At 39.4% G+C, this 19,241-nt stretch overlaps 4 protein-coding genes across 4 annotated transcripts; 2 read left to right on the top strand and 2 right to left on the bottom strand.

Annotated features, from left to right (window-relative positions):
• Positions 1-3,632: 3,632 nt before the first annotated feature.
• Positions 3,633-5,079, bottom strand: LOC105273138 (peroxiredoxin 1). Its single transcript, XM_011315395.1, has 3 exons — positions 4,642-5,079; positions 4,335-4,549; positions 3,633-4,147 (listed from the first exon to the last, which is right to left on the bottom strand). The coding sequence occupies exons 1-3, from the start codon at positions 4,684-4,686 to the stop codon at positions 3,688-3,690; spliced, it is 720 nt and encodes a 239-aa protein (XP_011313697.1). The 5' UTR covers positions 4,687-5,079; the 3' UTR covers positions 3,633-3,687.
• Positions 5,080-5,170: 91 nt separating this feature from the next.
• LOC105273129 (nuclear speckle splicing regulatory protein 1) lies at positions 5,171-7,026 on the top strand. The gene is made up of 2 exons (XM_011315383.1): positions 5,171-5,317; positions 5,442-7,026. Exons 1-2 carry the CDS (start codon positions 5,298-5,300, stop codon positions 6,601-6,603), a joined length of 1,182 nt encoding a protein of 393 aa, XP_011313685.1. The 5' UTR covers positions 5,171-5,297; the 3' UTR covers positions 6,604-7,026.
• A 264-nt stretch (positions 7,027-7,290) lies between these two features.
• LOC105273111 (carboxypeptidase D-like) lies at positions 7,291-16,628 on the top strand. Its single transcript, XM_011315360.1, has 8 exons — positions 7,291-8,204; positions 8,870-9,114; positions 9,203-9,358; positions 9,578-9,753; positions 9,854-10,001; positions 10,088-10,185; positions 11,604-12,109; positions 12,214-16,628. The coding sequence occupies exons 1-8, from the start codon at positions 7,755-7,757 to the stop codon at positions 15,427-15,429; spliced, it is 4,995 nt and encodes a 1,664-aa protein (XP_011313662.1). The 5' UTR covers positions 7,291-7,754; the 3' UTR covers positions 15,430-16,628.
• A 257-nt stretch (positions 16,629-16,885) lies between these two features.
• Positions 16,886-18,957, bottom strand: LOC105273121 (rhomboid-related protein 2-like). The gene is made up of 4 exons (XM_011315371.1): positions 18,510-18,957; positions 18,093-18,281; positions 17,593-17,933; positions 16,886-17,415 (listed from the first exon to the last, which is right to left on the bottom strand). Exons 1-4 carry the CDS (start codon positions 18,570-18,572, stop codon positions 16,902-16,904), a joined length of 1,107 nt encoding a protein of 368 aa, XP_011313673.1. The 5' UTR covers positions 18,573-18,957; the 3' UTR covers positions 16,886-16,901.
• Positions 18,958-19,241: the final 284 nt, after the last annotated feature.

The following is a 19,241-nucleotide window of genomic DNA, read 5'->3' as shown; positions in this document are numbered from 1 at the left end:
TGGGATGGATATGGATGGATGCACGACCACTACCCCATCACATTTCTCTCCTCTCGTTCCTCTCACTCACACCGTTTTATGTTTGAGGAGAACTCACTTGTGTCTCGTCGACTCATCTTGGCCCTCAGAAAAAAAAATTCTTTTGCAGGGCTACATCCGCTTCCACCCTCCGTCAGTTTCTACTCCCGTCGTTTTGCGAATACCATCAACTGTCCAGCCGCTTAAAAATCGGCTTTGAGTACCTGGAATTGTGACTTCCCAACGTTGGGGTGGAAATTGATACACTCTTGGAAAATTACACTTGAAATTACGAATAAAAAAATTGAAATTTTTCATGATTTTTCATTGACGAAAATTTTGGAAGTGCGGGCAATAATTTCCTTAAGATTTCAATCGGATGTTTCATTTTTGAGGATAAGCATGAAAAGTTGAACATTCATAGAGATTAAATTAAAACAGATGTTATTGCGAATTCAGATAATGTAATGGCTGAAATTTTAAAGAAATTTTAATATTCATTTTGGAAAATTCCATAATCCCTCTACATTTTTTAATTCTTATATTTAATAATTCATTCGATTAAAACCCTGGACTTAAGTTTGTAAATTAAGTTCCCGAATAAATATTTCAGAGTTAGTATTTTCAGCGTGATAACATCCCAAAACGTATATTCTTGATTATACCGTCGGCATTTTTTCAAACCGAGTGAAGAAGAGAAAATGGTCGCTGGTGGGTTGTTAAGGTGATAGCAATGTCGGCCAAGTTACCCCTGAAGATCAAATATTTTCTACCCAATGTCTCCTCTCCCCCTTCCACTGCTTCCTTACATCTTATACATTTCCCCGCCCCGCGCCGGTCTTTTTTCAAAACTTTTTATTTTTCTTGCTTCCACTTCGTGTCTTTCAAGCCAAGAGGAGCGTCACGGAGTTGCGAGCTTTCACATCAGCGTGATATACCGCGAAAACCCTACTTTTCTCAAATGGGAGGTGCGGACAGAAAGTACATTTTGAGACGGCTCCCACCGGCTTCGAGGAAAAGTATATATGCTTAAACAAAAAGAACTGAAAAAAAAAATGGATAAAAAGTGTAAGGAGAAGAAATGTTAGAGAAAGACAGGCTCGACCGTTCGCTGGGACCAGGTTATAACATGAATATATTTCTCATTCGGAAAATGAGAAAAGTTTGATACTCTTTCATGGAGAGCTAAGAATCCCCGTTTGATGTCACTTGGGAAATTCCACCCGTCATTTTTTTCAGCCTCAAAACTTTCCCAAAGAGGAAAATCCGACGTCGAAGAATTCACCACAGAATAAGTTTCTGCAGCTAATAACATTGTTGTCAATTGGAAAATTATCGTCATTACATGAATTATAATTCTTTATCGAAATGACTAATTACCTCATCAAACCACTTCACCTAGTGAAGATTATCACGACATAAATTTCCGAAAACGCAAAACAATAATTCAAACCCAAAAATTTATCTGTGAATCAAGTCATCCCCACTAAAATACACGCCGAAAGCTCGCCTCGAATAAATATTAACTGAAAGTCTATTACCCAAGAAAATCTTGGCTCAAAAATATCATAAAACCATGATGCCGAGGGCGGGGGGTGGCTTGAGAATATTATTAGTCCTGAGAGACTTTCATACTCGGGGACAGGATTGGATTTGGTAGGATATAAGAGAGGATGAGCCGTTTATCTCTGGCGTCGCTTTTCAGTTTTTCCCTCCCTCCCGCCACCTTCTTATATTCAATGCTCCTGTTTTCCCTCTCTCTCTCTCTTTCAACCCGCTTGAAAAAAACCCCACTCTCTTTACTGCCATCGCTCATCTCCGGTTACTTTATCCCTTCCTTTGGGGCGTTACCATCAGCGGTCCCCCAGCCTCCCTCTCTCACATCAGTCTTTCTCTTACCTTCTCCACGAAATAATAAGCTCCCTCGTTTTTACTTACCCCCCCATCGTCCTCCGGCCCATCTTGTTCAACCCCTTGGGGTCTGCTCATCTCCCTCTCACCACCCACTAAAATCCGCTTCTTTCCTCGCTTCCACAGACTCTACTCCACTCGCGCAAATTTATCACGAGACCTTTGAAGACGTGAGCCTCTTTCAACGTGATCTCTCTTTCCTACCTTATGTAGAGAACCACGAAAGAGGTAACTTTCCGACTTCTCTCGGAGGGGTGAGGGTTGTTCTCTGTCCTTTTCTTTTTTCCAACCATTTTCCGTATCAACGAGGTGTACTTCTCATTGATTTCAAGTAGCACTCTATTCATACAACCTCTCGAGTCTTAGCACCGAATTACTTTTCAAGCGGCTGCCATTCAATATCCTTGTGAAACCGATTAGAGATTAATCATACGACATTTTAATTATCTCCGAGAGTAATTATTTTTTTTTAACGAATCATATCTCAGTCAATTTGTTAACAACTGAGTAATTTCATGTCAATTAAAAATACAATATAATAAAATACTTCTGTGTCAGGAAAAAAATTGAATTTTCAGGCAATACGAAAACTAGGTTTCCGTTATTGTTGCGTGCATGGGGCTGTAGGGGAAATTCAGAGAATCGGACTGTATGCAACTGCTCTGATCACGCGCTAGCTGCGATCGTAAACTGAATTTTTGGTAATTCTTTAGTAGATTCGCACCAGCACGTTGGTCCCATTCTCCTGTATCGGAGATTTAATTTTTCGATTTTTAATTGGAACTATAGGACGGTTAAAATTTCAATCGATTTATTTAGAAATTTCTGGCATAAGTTTTGAGTGGTGTAATACGCGGCGGTCGGCCATGAATAACAATATTCACATCTTTAATTCTTCGCGACCGATAAAGGATCTTTTTTGTATGACTTCTGGCATAAAAAATAGAATACAGTGGGTTGGACACAAATTGAGAGAAGCGAGAGATAAAGGGAACAGTAAGGATAATCCAGAGCGGTCTTTTCAGTTGGTCCCTGATCCCAGCTATTGCTCTCCATCGCTACAAAGAATCAAATCAACCAGCACGAGATTGCTCTCTCTTCATCGTCATCATGTGTCTCTCTTCACTGTGGCAGGCCCTCATCCACTTCATTCAGTATCCGCGTGCCCTCGGTGCCCTTTGCGTCTGATTGAACCTCCACCATACCAGGCAAAATGGCTCAACCAATACAACACATTACGGGGGAGAAAAAAAAATTGTTGTGTTGGGATTTTTTCCCCCGAGGCACGTGCCCGCTCCTGCTACCATGTACAGATCACAGTTACGACTGCAAATTGACGATTCCACACGCTCCAGCACGCGTGCCGACTCGTGAGTTTAGGTGTTTCGTTAAGAAAATTGGAAACAAGAGTTCTCAACAATAGCCCTTATTTAATCGGGTTTGAGAGAACCTTATAATCTGTTGTTCTCTCAAGTGGTTTTGTGTTTTTAGTAATTCGTAATATTCTATTCACCGTGCCTTTTAGGACTTGAGACAATTATGGTTCATGCCTTTGTGTCAATCCAGTTCAGTGTTCAGATTTTTTTTTCAAATAAAGTTTTTATTGAGTTCCTAGATCCATAAAAGATTTACAAATGTCAGTGATAAGCGAAGGGAATTAATTCTAGTTAGTTGTACAATAAATCTACTCAATTTTTCGAAGATTAAATTTTCGAAATTTTATTGAATACCACAACTCGACCCCTCTCCCCTGCACACTTAGTTAACAGATTCGAAGTACTCTTTACTACCCTTAGGATTCGGCTTTATCGTTTTGGAATCTGGCTGCCAATTGGCTGGACACACCTCTCCATGTTTCTCGACAAACTGGAAGGCCTTAATGAGCCTCAAAGTCTCATCAACGCTCCTGCCCACTGGTAAATCATTAACACTGAGTTGACGTAAAACTCCTTCCTTGTCAATGATGAAGAGTCCTCGGAGGGCAACACCAGGTTCGTCCAAGAGGACTCCGTAGCTTGCAGCTATTTGTTTATTGAAGTCACTAAGCAGTGGGTACCCAAGATCACCACCCAATCCTCCTTGCTTCCTTGGGGTATTTATCCAGGCCAGATGACTGAAATGGGAGTCTGTGGAGACACCAATCACCTCAGCATTTAATCCCTTGAATTCTGACATTTTTTCACTGAAGGCAAGTAATTCAGTCGGACATACGAAAGTGCTGGAATAAAAATGCATTATTCCTACCAAATACTATTATTGGAATTTTATCATGATTGTTACTAATTAAGACCTAAATTAATTCATTTAGTTTTTTGGTGGGAATAGATATAGAAAAATATGGGAACTTAAATTTCAACAGTTATAACACCACCAAAAAAATGGAAAGGATGTAGAGGAGTACTTACAAGTCTAATGGATAGAAAAATAATACAACGTATTTTCCTCTGTAATCAGAGAGCTTGATATCCTTGAAATCACCATTGACAACAGCAGTACCAGCAAAATCAGGTGCAGGTTTCTGGATCTGAGGCCAACCTGCTAATAATCTGGAGCTAATCGAGAAGCTGCGAATATTTGACAAGGACACCAGAGACTTTGACTCTTTAATTGAGAGGGCCACCTATGAATGAATTATAATTATTAATCAATGATTTTGACAATATGACAATAATTGGGTTATCAATGCCCTTGGATATTTAATTCGGAACTCACCAGCTTCCTCACTTGTGGGCACAAATTTGTCAACAATCTCGACATTTTTTGTTATAAACACTGCTCAACAAAATTGATAAAACGAGATAATGACACTGATAGGTTCTAAGATTCTAATAACCTGCTCGAAATTTCGTTCCCTGCACTTTGCACTACTTATTAAATATTCAATTTATCCGTCGTCATATGAAATTACAATCTCGATCAGGTTATGTAATTCACACGAAAAACTATCTGCATTCGACAATTCTCCACAAATAAGGAATAGAATCCACACGTTCTTGATTGTTGTATTATTTTTTAAGAACAAGCGATTGTTAATTGTTGTATCATAGGCAGATGAGAGGAATGTATAGAGCCGGTTTTGCAAAACTCAACAAGCTTTAGTCCATTCCACACTATATTTTACTATCCACTGGAAAATTTTGCAATTGTGGCTGGAGCTTTAAAAACAAATGGATAATATGGAACTCCATCTCATCGGCCGTTGCTTTCTCATGATAAAACTGAAATCTGTTTTATCAAAGTGAAGTTGAAGGTAAATGTCAGCTGACATCAACAAAAAATAATTAAAAGTCAAGTTAATAGAATAATCTGTTAGATAACATCGATAATTGCAAATTTTGCATCATTAACTGAAGGATACCTTGAAAAAAATGAATAAAAATACAAAGCAGTAAGTACTCCACTTTATTCTACGATTGAAGTAATTTCGAGGTTATATTTACATTATTCTATGGATATGCAATTTTTTTAATTCAATTTCATTGAGTTTTCCGATGTTTTCGTTTCTACTTCAGATATGGTTTGACAATGCCGAAGAAGGCTGTCCTGTCAGCTCCAAAAGCTGGCAACATATTCGGCGATGATAATGACTCCGATGCAGATGATGGAGCAGATTGGGTGAAAAAAGCCCTGAAGGCTGAGGGAGAGAAGCACAGAATAAAAAAACAGACTCGTCTCAACATGGAAAAAGCTCTGAACGAGGATCCAACAATTTACCAGTATGACGAGGTATACGATGAGATAGAGAAGGTCAAGGAGCAGAGTAAGCCAGTTAAGAAAGAGCTGAAGCAACCCAAGTACATCCACAACCTACTGAAAGCAGCTGAGAGGAGGAAAATAGAGCAGGAGCACAGGATGGAGAGGATGGTGCAGAAAGAGCGAGAGGCTGAAGGTGAGAAATTCGCTGATAAGGAGAGCTTTGTCACATCTGCGTACAGAGAGAAGCTAGAACAATTCAAAAAAATTGAGGAGGAGGAAGAGCGGATGGACAGGCTGGAGGCGATTGCCGATGTTACAAAGCAGCCTGATATGTCAGGCTTCCATCGACATCTATTCGCCCAGACTTTTGATCCAAAATCAAATGAATCACATGAGGAAGGGAATTCGAAGAAACCGAAAGAAGCTAGTCCATTACAATCTCCAAATATCGATAGAGACGATGATTTATCGATTGATTCGTCTTCCGAAGGATCAGGCAGTGATGATCGAGAGGATGGTAAACACAGGAGAGGGGAAAAATCTAATGTGAACTTTAAGGGAAAAAACAAGAGGCAGTACAGGAAGAGAGTCATGGAAGAGTCTGAGTCAGAGTCTGAGGAAGATCATGGTGAGAAATCTGAGGACGAAGGGGCTAGGCAAATCGTTACTGATATTTCTGAGAAAATTGAAAAAAATGAAGAGTGTCAGTCACCCATCAAGAAACCTCGATTGTCAACTAAAGAAGAAAAAGAAGAAAAGAATGGATCGGTCACGAGTGTTGAAGTTAATGAAACGTTCAAGGCACCGGAGTTGAAATCTGGGAGATCAGACAAAGAGAAAAATTCGAAGGATGAAGCTGAGAAGGAAAAGCCAGAGGAGAAACCTTCCATCTGGGAGAAACGCACGGTAGGCCCCGTCTTTGAAGCAGCTCTCCAAAGATACCTTGCCCGGAAAGCTCTGAGATTATCTGGCGCATAAAAACATGATTCGTAATGAATGAGTGAAATAGACACGTTTCATTTATTAGTGACATTTTTAACTAGGGAATAATATAATAGAAATTATGGCTAGTTTATATGATTGAATTGTTTTAATCCGAAAAAGTTGTACGATATTAATTTGTAATAATGATAATACCATCAGGCTGACTTTTACCGATTATCACCGGCTCAATCCATCGTTGAGATAAGAAACAGCTAAACGTATCCACACTCTCCTTTAAATTATGTCAATATGTACCTCTAGTGCCTCGAAAGACTTGAAAAGATGTGTTTCCACTTTGTAAAAAAAACTGTCTATCATTCTTTTCATGGAAAGCCAATGGATAAGAATGAAGATAACGTCTATGTAAATTTATCTAAGATCAATATTTCATGAATAATTCAATATGTTGCCCCGTGAGAGGTGGGCTCAAGGTCATTTTTTTAGGTGGAAAAACCCCAAGAGCATCCTTTAATTCATTTGGTCTAAAAAAAATCCTGAATTCTATTCATTATTATTCTATATAAAAAATCATATAACACACTCGAACCCCATCTGACATCCAAATAGAAGCTATTATTACCCGGTTGGCACAAAAAACCGATGAAAGTGATTTATCAGTGAATGAGGTAGACCACAAGCAAAAGCCTGTAATTTCCCTCACGGTTATCAGTGATGAATGGAAGCTCAAATCAATATCACGTCACAGCGAGGTCATGGGTGGGCGTTTTACTTGTAAAAGAAGAGGGAGGGACAAGAGTATGAGGAAACTCAGATGAAAAAAAGGGCATAGGGGTGAGTGTTTATCGCGTGGGTGAAGGCTCCGATTGAGTTGAGAGGAAACCAGTGAGAAAACGAGAGAGAGAGCTAGAGGAAATAACACAGGACAGGTAATATGTTGAGGTTTGGTTGGGCTTTTCCCCTACCATATTGAAATCCTTGTAGACGTCATCACTGTTGTTAGTGTTGTGTCTTGTTCTGTGAATCTGTGATGATGTCCTCTGTTGGTTGTGGACAGTTGACATACGTGTGAGGGCCTCCAGAGGATTATTTCGTGGGATGCCCCTGTAGTGTTTATCGAGTACGTGAATTTTTTTGGGCTTTGCTGAATTCAAAGTCATTCATTTTGGTTGTGATCTCCAGCGAGGATGGCTGTATTGAGTTATATTCTCGTTGTGTGTGCAATTTTCAAAATCACCAGTGGATACAGTCTGCGTTCCACAGCGGAAATTGACGACGATTTTATTACTCCTAATTACACACATTATGAAGACCTCAAGAAACTTTTCAATAAATTGGAGCAGGACTATCCGAATCTCGCCAAGGTTCATTCCATTGGAAAATCTGTGAATCAACGGGATCTTCTTGTTCTGGAGATAACCAAAAATGTCAGGGAACCCAGGGAACTGGGAAAACCCATGGTCAAATATGTCGCTAATATGCATGGAGATGAGTCTGTTGGGAGACAACTCATGATATACTTGGCTCAGTATCTTCTAGCTCATTATCATAATGACGAACGAATCGGCAAACTCGTTAATACAACTGACATCTTTCTGATGCCCTCGTTGAACCCAGATGGCTTTGAAAATTCACAGGTATGAGGGTGTTAATTCTTCCTCTGCATGTCAATCGGAATTGTTAATTGGGGGAGATAATTACATTCGGTATTTATGTCAAGAGATTAATTTGTCAGAAGACGTGGGGCCAGCTGACTTTCATCATGATCTCGAGGAATATGTGGAACATATTGCAATTGATTCAATATTGTGTGTTTCTTTGGATTTGCATTAAATTTTTTTTAGAGAGAAGATCTTTTACATGGAGAAGCCCCGCAAAAGAATTTCACCATTTCCTTTAGGCTTAGAGATACCCAAGAAAATTGAATGTTCAAGATTGCCATGGACTCATTCAATACTATCACTTTTCTATTGCACTCTCTGCCGCAGACTCTCCCACTTGAATATTGAAAGTTGTCATAGATATTTTGAAATTCAGTAAAGGCTATAGGATTCTTATTGTTTTCACAGCCGCTCTAATATTTGGCTACAACGTAAATGTAAAGCAGAATTTTATGTCTCTCTTCAACACTCTCAATATTCTTTCATTTATCGACATTTGCAACGTTGTATACTTGTTATCGGGACACTTTTATGACTACTAAACAAAAAAATGCTATTTCTATGTACTGAATGGATTTAATTTTTATTTTTGAAATGGTGTTTGAATTTTCATTTTGGCATTTCATATGATTTTTCTGCAGGAAGGACTCTGCGAGTCGAAGAGCGATTACTCAGGACGGGAGAATGCCAATCATGTGGACCTGAATCGAGACTTTCCGGATCAATTCGATAGATCTGCCAGTGAGTATATCCGAGGTGGTAATATCGTCGCTGGCAGACAGAATGAGACCATTGCCATGATGACATGGATCAACACGATGCCATTCGTACTCTCTGGAAATTTTCACGGAGGAGCTGTCGTCGCGAGTTATCCTTATGATTCTGGGTAAATTTATTATTCTGTTCAAACAAAATTAATTCACATTGTCCCGAAGATATATGATTAATTTTGCATTTTTTATTGTTAAATTCAGTATTTTCCAGTCCTGCTGCATTGAGAGTAAATCTCCAGATGACAATCTCTTCAAATATCTAGCTCATATTTACGCCGATCATCATCCAGTCATGCACAACGGGGAATCTTGCCCTCCTGATCGATTCCCTGGAGGTGTAACGAACGGAGCCTACTGGTAAAGTCCTTAATCTATTAATTCGTTCCTCCAATTTCCCTCTAGCAACAACGAATTTCACAATCTTAAATAGGAAGTTATTGCAACGATAATAATTTTAGGATTATTTTTACGAAACTATCCAATAACAGATGCGAGAAAATTTCTCGACAGTCCTTTCCAAATTGAATTATTTTATGATGCTTGATCCTTAATACAAATTACTCTGACAATCACCAGGTATGAAGTTGTGGGTGGCATGCAAGACTACAATTATGCTCGATCAAATGCCCTCGAGATAACATTTGAGGTCAGTTGCTGCAAATATCCACCAGCGAACCTCATGCCCGAACATTGGAGATTGAATAAAGAGTCCCTGATTAAGTATCTAGAACAGGCTAACATCGGATTCAAAGGTACAATCAAACATATCGAATTCTTCACTACTCTTAAACCCCAAGAAATTAAATTCCAATGTATCCTACCCCTTTATCCCATGAATTTTATCTGACGTAGGAGTGGTTATGGACACTGAAGGAGAACCAATAGAAGGCGCCCAGGTTGGGGTATACGGGATAAATCGCAATGTAACAACAACAAATCGTGGAGAATACTGGCGACTACTTCTCCCAGGAAATTACGTGGTTTACGCCAGTGCATGGGGGTAATTAAAATTGCTAATCTCGTCCGGAAACTCGGGGATATCTACTTCTGAATAATTTTAATTATTTCGTTTTTGTGTCATTGCAGATACAAACGAAGTGAACCGATAAACATAACTGTAGAGGATGGCACACCAATAATAGTAAACTTCTCCCTGATGGCTTTGTCTTCCGAGGAGCAAGAAGGTAAAACCGGGCTGGATTATCCACCAGTGATACCAATAATCTCGAAACTGTCGCCACTCGAGAGAATGATTGCTTCCCTAAGAATTCGTGACTATGACTACTAGCCTCTCATAAAATACCTCGACACTATTCCTAATTTGCACAACTTCTACTAACAAACAAGATCACAAGTCTTTTTCACTGACTGACGAAAACTCACTTATTCTTTTTATTTACAATTTTCAATTTTTTTGTTTACAGCTCACAATCCCTAATCGGTTCAGTGCACCTCGTTATTGTATTAATCCAACATTCTCTCGACGAATGTTGCAATTTAAAAAAAATATGTTTGTCATGACAAACTAACTTGTCGATATTATTATTATTTCCCTGTTAATTCCACAATAATTCCAATTTAGAGTTTTAACGTATGACCGACTTACCGCCAAAATTGACCCCCTATTTTGTGGAAAAGCGCGTACACAAGGTATGGAATAAAAAAGGAAATTAATGAATGTTTAAATTATGTTAATAGAACTTGAGTGTTGAAGAATTAAGAGCAAATTCATGAGCAGATGAGCGAAAATTTGAAGATGAAATTGAAATGTCTATTGTATACGTCTAATTCAATTACAATCAACGCGGTTCAAGCCACATGCAACATATGCACCGCGATCCACGTAACTCTAGACTAATAATGACACTAATAACGATCATAAACATATCTCATTAGTAAGAGAATTATATTATATCGGTAAAATGATTAATAGCTCTTTTGTTCAAGAAAGAAATCTCATATTTTTGTGCTATTTTTAAGAATGAAGAAAATCGTCGTACATGCCACACGTGTAATTCTACATAATACTGAAAACATAATTAGTACTGGATCAGGAATTTGCGATAAGGATAATTAAATCGAATCCATGACAAAGTTCCCAGTGAGATGTTTTATTTTTCCGGTGCCTCCTTATCAATCTAAAATTATTTTATCCCAACTAAAATGCTGAGTGCGATGGGTGCCAACACTTGACGCTTAAAATTCCTTTATTTTCCAATAAAACAGCATATATTTTTCAAAAAATTTAACAATACGAATAAACAATGTGAAAGAAAAGTGAATGTAAACCACTAGCTATATGCATTTTACCACTCGTAATTTCATGTCCTTCGTGGAGTTAAATAAAATTGGATAATCAATTAAACGACAAATGTGTACAATGTATAAAGCGGTGTCAACAAAACAAAAGGAATAAAGTATTATATTTGCTGCGATTGAATATGCAACTTGTCTCACTTGAGCCACTTCCTCTTCCTCTCTTTATTTAACAAATAATTACACTTTTCCACGTTTCTATTATGATTTCGCCTAAACCCGTACCTTGTGTTGCGTTATTTCCCAAATTCACTGCTATTTATTTATTTTCTCCCTTTTATCACAGCCCAAATGTCCCAGAATGTGGAGGAGTACACGAGACCCCGCGATAAATACGGATTTTACGAAGATGTAAAGTTCGTACACCACAATTACACTGAGATGGTGAAATTCCTGAACCATCTCCATGGTAATTATCCCCAGATAACACGTCTGTACAGTGTTGGTCGTTCCGTCGAGAATCGAGAGCTGTATGTCCTTGAGATAACGATGAATCCTGGACAACACGATGTAAACAAGCCAGAGGTCAAGTACGTGGGGAATATGCATGGCAACGAGGTGGTTGGCCGCGAAGTTCTCCTCCTTCTCGCCAAGTACCTCTGTGAAAATTATGGCACTGATCCAAGGGCAACTCGTATCGTCAAAACAATTAGACTGCACGTGATGCCGAGCATGAATCCAGATGGTTATGAAATATCAAACGTGGGGAGCGTTGACAGTGTTGTTGGCAGAACCAATGCGCATCACGTGGACTTGAATCGCAATTTTCCAGATCAATACGGCACAGATGAGGTAAACATCAACGACATTAACTCATCACCCTTGACCATGACCCAAATTCTACTCCTCTGCATAACGATCTAATAACCATTCAATCAACACTAATTTGTTTTCAGCTGAATATACACCAGGAGCCAGAGACTAAAGCCATAATTAAATGGATGTCTGAACTTCCCTTCGTCCTCTCGGCTAATCTCCATGGAGGGGCACTGGTAGCTAATTACCCCTGGGACGATGGTCCAGCGCAGGAGGAGCCTCGAGAAAGTATGTCCCCGGATGATGCAGTCTTCCGGGCTCTTGCTCTGTCATATTCCATGGCACATCCCAGGATGCACCTCGGAAAACCCTGTCCCTCACCCTCAGGATTTCCTAGTGTCCTTGATAAACCTTTTCCAGACGGCATCACCAATGGAGCTGCGTGGTACCCCGTGACAGGTGGAATGCAGGATTACAATTACGTTCACGGTAATGCCTTCGAACTTACTCTGGAACTGGGTTGCACCAAGTTCCCTCGCGCTGAGGAACTTCCTCGGTACTGGCTGGAGAACCGAGAAGCCCTGATGACGTACGTAGAGATGGCTCGAAAGGGTGTCCATGGAGTCGTTCGCTCTTCCATCGGTGGACCTATCTCTAAGGCGAAGATTACGATAGAGGGTATCAATCATGTGATATACACTGCTAAGGACGGCGATTACTGGAGGTTGCTCACTCCAGGAAGTTATAATATCACCGCCAGTGCTTATGGGTATGAATCCTATACGCAGGAGGTGGTCATTAGATCTGAGAGAGAGTCCAGACAGGGAGAGGTCATCGTCGACTTCACCCTGATGAAGGATGACGACCAGCACTGGTCTTCAGCTTATGATTTCGCGATACTTAAAAACTTGAAGAAAGGCTACTTGAGCAATGGCGACTTGAATACTGCAATGGGTACTCTGGAATCGCAGAGGGCTGATAGCATCGTTGAGTTCGAGGCTGGGGAGTCGTTGAACAGTATGGCAGTGCATTCGTTGAAGATAACGAGGAACCTGGGGGCTCCAGAGGAGCGTAAAATCCATGTAGCTCTGGTGGGCGGTCTCTTCGCATCGCAGCCTGTTGGAAGGGAGATATTCCTCCGCTTGGCAAATCACCTGGTGAAGGGAGATCTCATTGGAGATCCTCCCATAGTTAAACTACTTGATAACGCCGTCTTCCACATTATTCCAGGGCTCGATAAGAAATTCGATCAAGTCACGGATAACTGCAATCCACAGGTCGCCAATGAAACTGCAGGGCTGTTGCTAGCTGGGGAGGATAAGGATCCTGTCACCAGTGCTTTCAGGCGAATGCTGGCCTCAGAAGAATATGATGCTGTTATCACTGTCATTGGGGGGAGCATTGGGGTTAGTTACACTGAGGATTATCTCAATGTCTACAAGACCCTGGCTGAGAATTACGATGCAGCCATGCATAAGAAGAGCTGCGATGCCGATAATAACTCAAGTGCTGTTGGAGACTATATCATGAAAAATTATAAAATTCCAGTCTTGGCTCTATCGTTATCCTGCTGCAAATATGCTGCCCCTGAATCACTTCCAGTAATCTGGAGAGATAATCTGGCACCCTTGAAGGAATTGCTCTTCGGGTTGACCACTGGAATTCGAGCTGAGATTCAAAATGACAAAGGAGAACCACTTCGAAATACTAAGGTTCACATTGGCACTGAGACATATTCAGTTACTAAAAACATGGCGTACTTCATCAGGGTTTTAATTCCGGGAAAATATTCCCTAGTATTCTCGTGTGATAATTACATCACGAAAACTGTCAATGTCGAGATAAAGAGCCATGAGATAACGGATATCAAGGTACACCTGGAGAGATTGAATGCCACCGGCTCTATCGAACCAATTTCGAAGGGATCTCTTGACAATTTTCACGAGGAGAATGAGTCGAATCGTTCCCTGGACGAATTGAATAAAAAATACCCGAAGATAACTGAATTGAAAACTGTTGGGACAACCACAAAAGGCACTAGAGTACTCGCGATACAACTAGCAGCCAGGAATTCCAAGCGTCAAGTCATCAGTCGTCCAACTATTGTCTACTCAGCAGGGGTTGGACGAGGGGCTCCAACGACTTCACAACTACTCATCTACTTTGCTGATTATCTCGTCAGGAATTATCAGAAAGACAAAAGTGTGACCGATTTTCTAGAAAACTTCAATATCCTCGTGGCACCCGATTTATTCCCCGATAATGACGGAGCCCTAACATGTTCCGCTTCTTCATCGAGCCTCAAATTCCCTATCGACAGTCCAATGACTCCAGATGCCAAAATGATAGCGGACTGGTTCCAGAAGACGAAGGCAGTAGTTGCGATAAACTTGAATAGCGGATCGAGGCACGTTGAGATTCCTTATGGATTTAATTCAAATAATCCTGGGCATTTTAGCACGAATGACGATGAGATCTTCAGTTATCTGGCATCGACGTACACCGAGAACCATCCCTCCATGATTCTGCCCAATCAGAAGTGCCAGGATGATGTTAATATCGGGAAATATGGAGTTACTCACAGCGGTGAAGCTCTCCCAGGAGGCAGAAGTGATTCCCTGATTGATTATGCTTACTTGAACACGAGTACTCTCATGCTCGATGTTTATGTCACTTGTTGCAATACCGATCATGTCATGGACGTGTGGGAGGCCAATAAGAATAGTCTCCTGGCGATTATGGGAGCTGTCGACAAAGGAGTGACTGGATATGTCCTGAACGAAGGAAGCGAGCCCATTGGGGCTCTCCTGTCGTACGACGATTCTGTCCACAGAGTGAGGAATATCCAGACTGGAGCCTTCTGGGTTTTACTGCCAGCTGGCAATCACGTTATTAAAGCTGAAGCTGATGGCTATATCTCGGATACCAAAATCCTCATAACTCCAGACATCAAGAGATTCTCGAATCTCGTGTTCAAGCTTAAGAGAGATGAGAATATTTTTGGAATGCCTAGACTAGTGTTCGTGATCATGTCTGGGGTCGTCTCCGTGGGGATCATATTATTGGGGATCTGCTGCTTCATGAGGTGCAAGGGCATTAGTCCTGAGGAGAAGAACAGCAGGAGGGCTTATGCTTTTAGTCTGTTGAAGGATGGAAACAGCTTTTTCGATGATGATGAGAAGGAAGTTGAGGTGTTTAAGAGACCTTTGAACAGAAGCATTGTCGTGGGTGAAGAATTGAATAATACTAGGCCGTATTTTGATGAGGATGATGAGTCTGAGGGGGAGGGCAGCGATTTGGAATTCGTCCGACCTGATACCGAGTGGCTAGAAAAAGTTCCAATTATTCAGAATTAAGGGAGTGAGGGAGATGTATTTATCAGTCCTTTCCGTCCCTTTCCTGCATATCTTTCAGTGGTGAGAAATGATGGGGTTTGCAAAGCAGGGGATTGGCAAAATATTAATATTATTTTCATAAGAATTCATTACTTCAATCGTTCCCAATAATTCAGATTTCATTTTTATTATTTCCATACTGAGTAATGAAAAAAATTATTTTTTTCGTGCTCAGTAATTAGATAATGATAAATTCTACTGATTTGATAATTCAGTTATAAGTATTCAGTAATCATAAGCGAGGAGGACTTAATTATTATTTCAAAGAATAGTAATAGATTGCAACATTTATATTATTTGATCAATGAATCATGAAAGAATTTAGAATGGTCATTATCTATTGGTGAATCACGATGATGAAATAGCGGAAGCGTGTGATTAATCATTAATCAAACAATCGAGAATGAACGTGATAAATATTCCTGGAAGTAATATCAGTGCCGATCTCTGCTAGTGATTATCTTTGAATTTGGTTGAGATGAAAATGCTTATCATGAAATGTTCGATATCTTTTTTTAATGCCTAAATATTTCGACGATCTTCATCTTGAAATGAAATTCAGTTATCAAAGGCTGAAATAATATCTTTTAAGTTAATTACAATTTAGTTCTACAAAGTACACAAAAAAATGGTCTTCAAGAAATTTTTTATTTTCCTAGAATTTCAAGATATTCCATAAAACCTATTTTTCACACGAAAATCGGTTATATATTTGCAATGGATGGGAATGGTGAATGTATCCACCGGTGAATCAGAGTCTTATTTGAATAATTCCCAAAAATTTTGAGCAATTCGAATGGATTTTATAATTTTATTGTTCTTACTCGTTCGTATTATGAATTGTTAGAGATCACGTGGGAGAAATTGTATTTTATATTCGTGTATATACTAGAGTTTTATACCTAACTGGTGGGGAATGAGTTCCAGTGTAAATGGATGCGATGATGAAACTTTATGAATTGTGAATAAATCCGCCTTTACATTGATGATTTGTACTTAAATGCTGAAAGTACTTCTTTTTACAAACGATATTTATCAGTGCAATTGTTTACTGCTCATGAATTTTTTAATTCTATTGTCAATATTCAACATTCCTACGACGAATTCATACGACGACTATTTTTAATAAATAAATAAAAGAAATCGAGGATTTTCCATTTTATGACGATTATTTTATCTTAACATTATAATATGAAATATATACCTTTTTTGTAATTGGCACACGCAAGTTAAGAATATAATGGCAGCGCAATTTTTATAATGCCTAGTCAATACAGATCATGATGAAATTCCAAATAATTTTAATTTTTGAAGTACAGAAAATTTTCGCGAGTTGCTGTACCTATTTTCTTCTCAGTTTAATTTATAATTTTGAAAAACTTAATGTAATTAGCCAGTAATTTGTACTAAACCGGTATAAATTGTAGAATAACTCAAGTAAATGGAACATTTATGCAAAAAATATTCCAGAGTATTCCAGCTACCATGAGAGCAGTATACGTCAATATACTGAGCCACCAAACGACTTTTTCCCACTTCTTCACTTTAAGATTACGAAGAACATTAATTCCAACTAATAATCCAGCAGCCGCGCCTGCTAAATGCGCATCGTACCCTACCCCATCTTGTTTATTTAGGACATAACGATTATAAAAATTCAGGCCAACATCCAGGATCGTTATAAAACCGAATACACACAACTGTAGCACAGCAAACTTCATTTGTTGCCAGTTCATGATAATAGTGGCAATGTGAGCTGTCATGAGTGCGTACACACCGCCAGATGCACCTGCAAGGAATAGTTTCGGATTTGCAACCGAGAACCCAATCGAGCCAGCCAACACTCCCGCAAGGTAGACCGTCAGCACACGCCACCACTTGTGGACCATCTCCAAGGGTATTCCCCATAAAATTTGAACAACCAAATTACTCACTAAATGGATTACTCTGAAACATATGAAAAGGGAGAATTCAATCCTCAATTCGGAATCGATCCGAAGATGCCGAAGAAGACAGTCTATGATTTCATGCCGGCTATGAATTCAATGTTTAAATATAAATATGCAATATAAATTTGCAATATAAAGATTATCTCCTTAATCATGGTAGAAACAATAAACTTACCCAGCATGAACAAACATATAAGTCACATATCTCCATGCCTCGTATCTTCTTTGAGGATTGTAAATTAAAAGCTGAGCTGCCGGTCCCTGAAACGATGATGGTTTCTTCGTCGGCGCCAATACGATGTCGTAAAGAAACAGGACAATTTCCATAATCGATATGATGAGCATACCTATTGCAGGTGGTCTACAATTGTACTCTTTTTCATACCGACCCTCAGAGGCAGCCACCGAAGTTCTTGGACTGTAAGGATCAGAGGGTATTGGTCTCTCGGGCACCAGTGTATAAACGTAACCACTTATGAGACGACCGAAAAACCCCTGCATATCCTTCCTCTGGATCTGTAGTTAATGTCACTTTTCTCACGGATTTTTCGGTATTTACAGATTATCACAAACTCGCTTTAACGAATTGCAAGTAATTTTTTTTCGAAAATAGGTTCGCACTGGAAAAAACTTGCCTACTACTGAAAACTGAAATTTTGAAACCGGTTATCTCACCATAGCTAAAAATTCTGGATACACCAAATATCCTGAGCGATCCGGGTCAGCCTTCTGCAGTATCATTTTCACCACTGAAGGTGGGATGTCGTTTTCGTAGCTGGACTCTTTGAGCATTTCCTTCAGCTCGTTATACGAGATTTTCCCGTCTCCATCGAGATCGTACTTGTCAAAAATCCCTTTCCAGTGCTATGAGGGATAAGATTCATCAACTATTCATTTGGTTTTCTGCGAGTTTCCTCCTTAAGTCACGGAAAAGTCACTTATACTACGCGCCATGGCCCCTGGAGGATTGGACTGTTCGAAAAGTTTAAGAAATTTATCCCCATTTACTACCGATTCTCCCCGAAAAATAATATACAATTAAATTTTGAGCCCACCGAAAATTAAAGTTCATGAAAGTTCATGAATACCTACCAAATGATCATCGAACTGCACGGAGATGTTCACGGACTCCTGTCTGTTCCGTTGACTCGCCATCCCGATGAGTTTCAATTGAATTGAAATCCAAGAAGAATCAGACTTGGAAAAATATTTCTACCAATAATTGCAAGATATTATCCTGCCGATATCATTTCATTTATTAACAAAAAATCTGAAGAGAGAAATTGAGACAGAAATAATGAATTTGGAGCAGCCGTTATTTGACATGTGTCAAAACTGTTCAACAGGTGAAGTCCGACTGGAATTTTTATCATAAGAGTTAATGCCGCGTTAAATTATATTCACATCAGTTCTACTTAACTGGAAACAAGGGCCTTCTCAGTCGAAATCACTGTAACATTTACAGATAACAGTAGATAGGAGACGAATTATTGTTCCCCATGTCAATAAACGGCCAGAACGTGCCTAGCCCATCACCACATACGGATGAACAAGTCTAATCGCTGGGCTTGAATATAAGATAATGATATTGCAATGAAATATATAAGAAAAACAATAAATTCGATGCAAACGTTTTTAATTCAACTTTGTATCATAAAAAACAATATATTTCCGTGATAAAATAAATACATAACTTACCTAATGAGAGCATTACTAATACAAAATGAATGGACAGAGGACATCGGGCAATAGGATGGCAGTAGAATTTCATTATGGACTTGTAATACAAATGAATAAAAAACTGGACGATACTACCAAAAAAGC

This window comes from Fopius arisanus, unplaced genomic scaffold (assembly GCF_000806365.1).
Source record: "Fopius arisanus strain USDA-PBARC FA_bdor unplaced genomic scaffold, ASM80636v1 scaffold00001, whole genome shotgun sequence".
NCBI classification, from domain to species: domain Eukaryota; kingdom Metazoa; phylum Arthropoda; class Insecta; order Hymenoptera; family Braconidae; genus Fopius; species Fopius arisanus.
The sequence above is the reverse complement of the archived record's forward strand: the minus strand, read 5'-3'. Positions and strand labels throughout refer to the sequence as shown.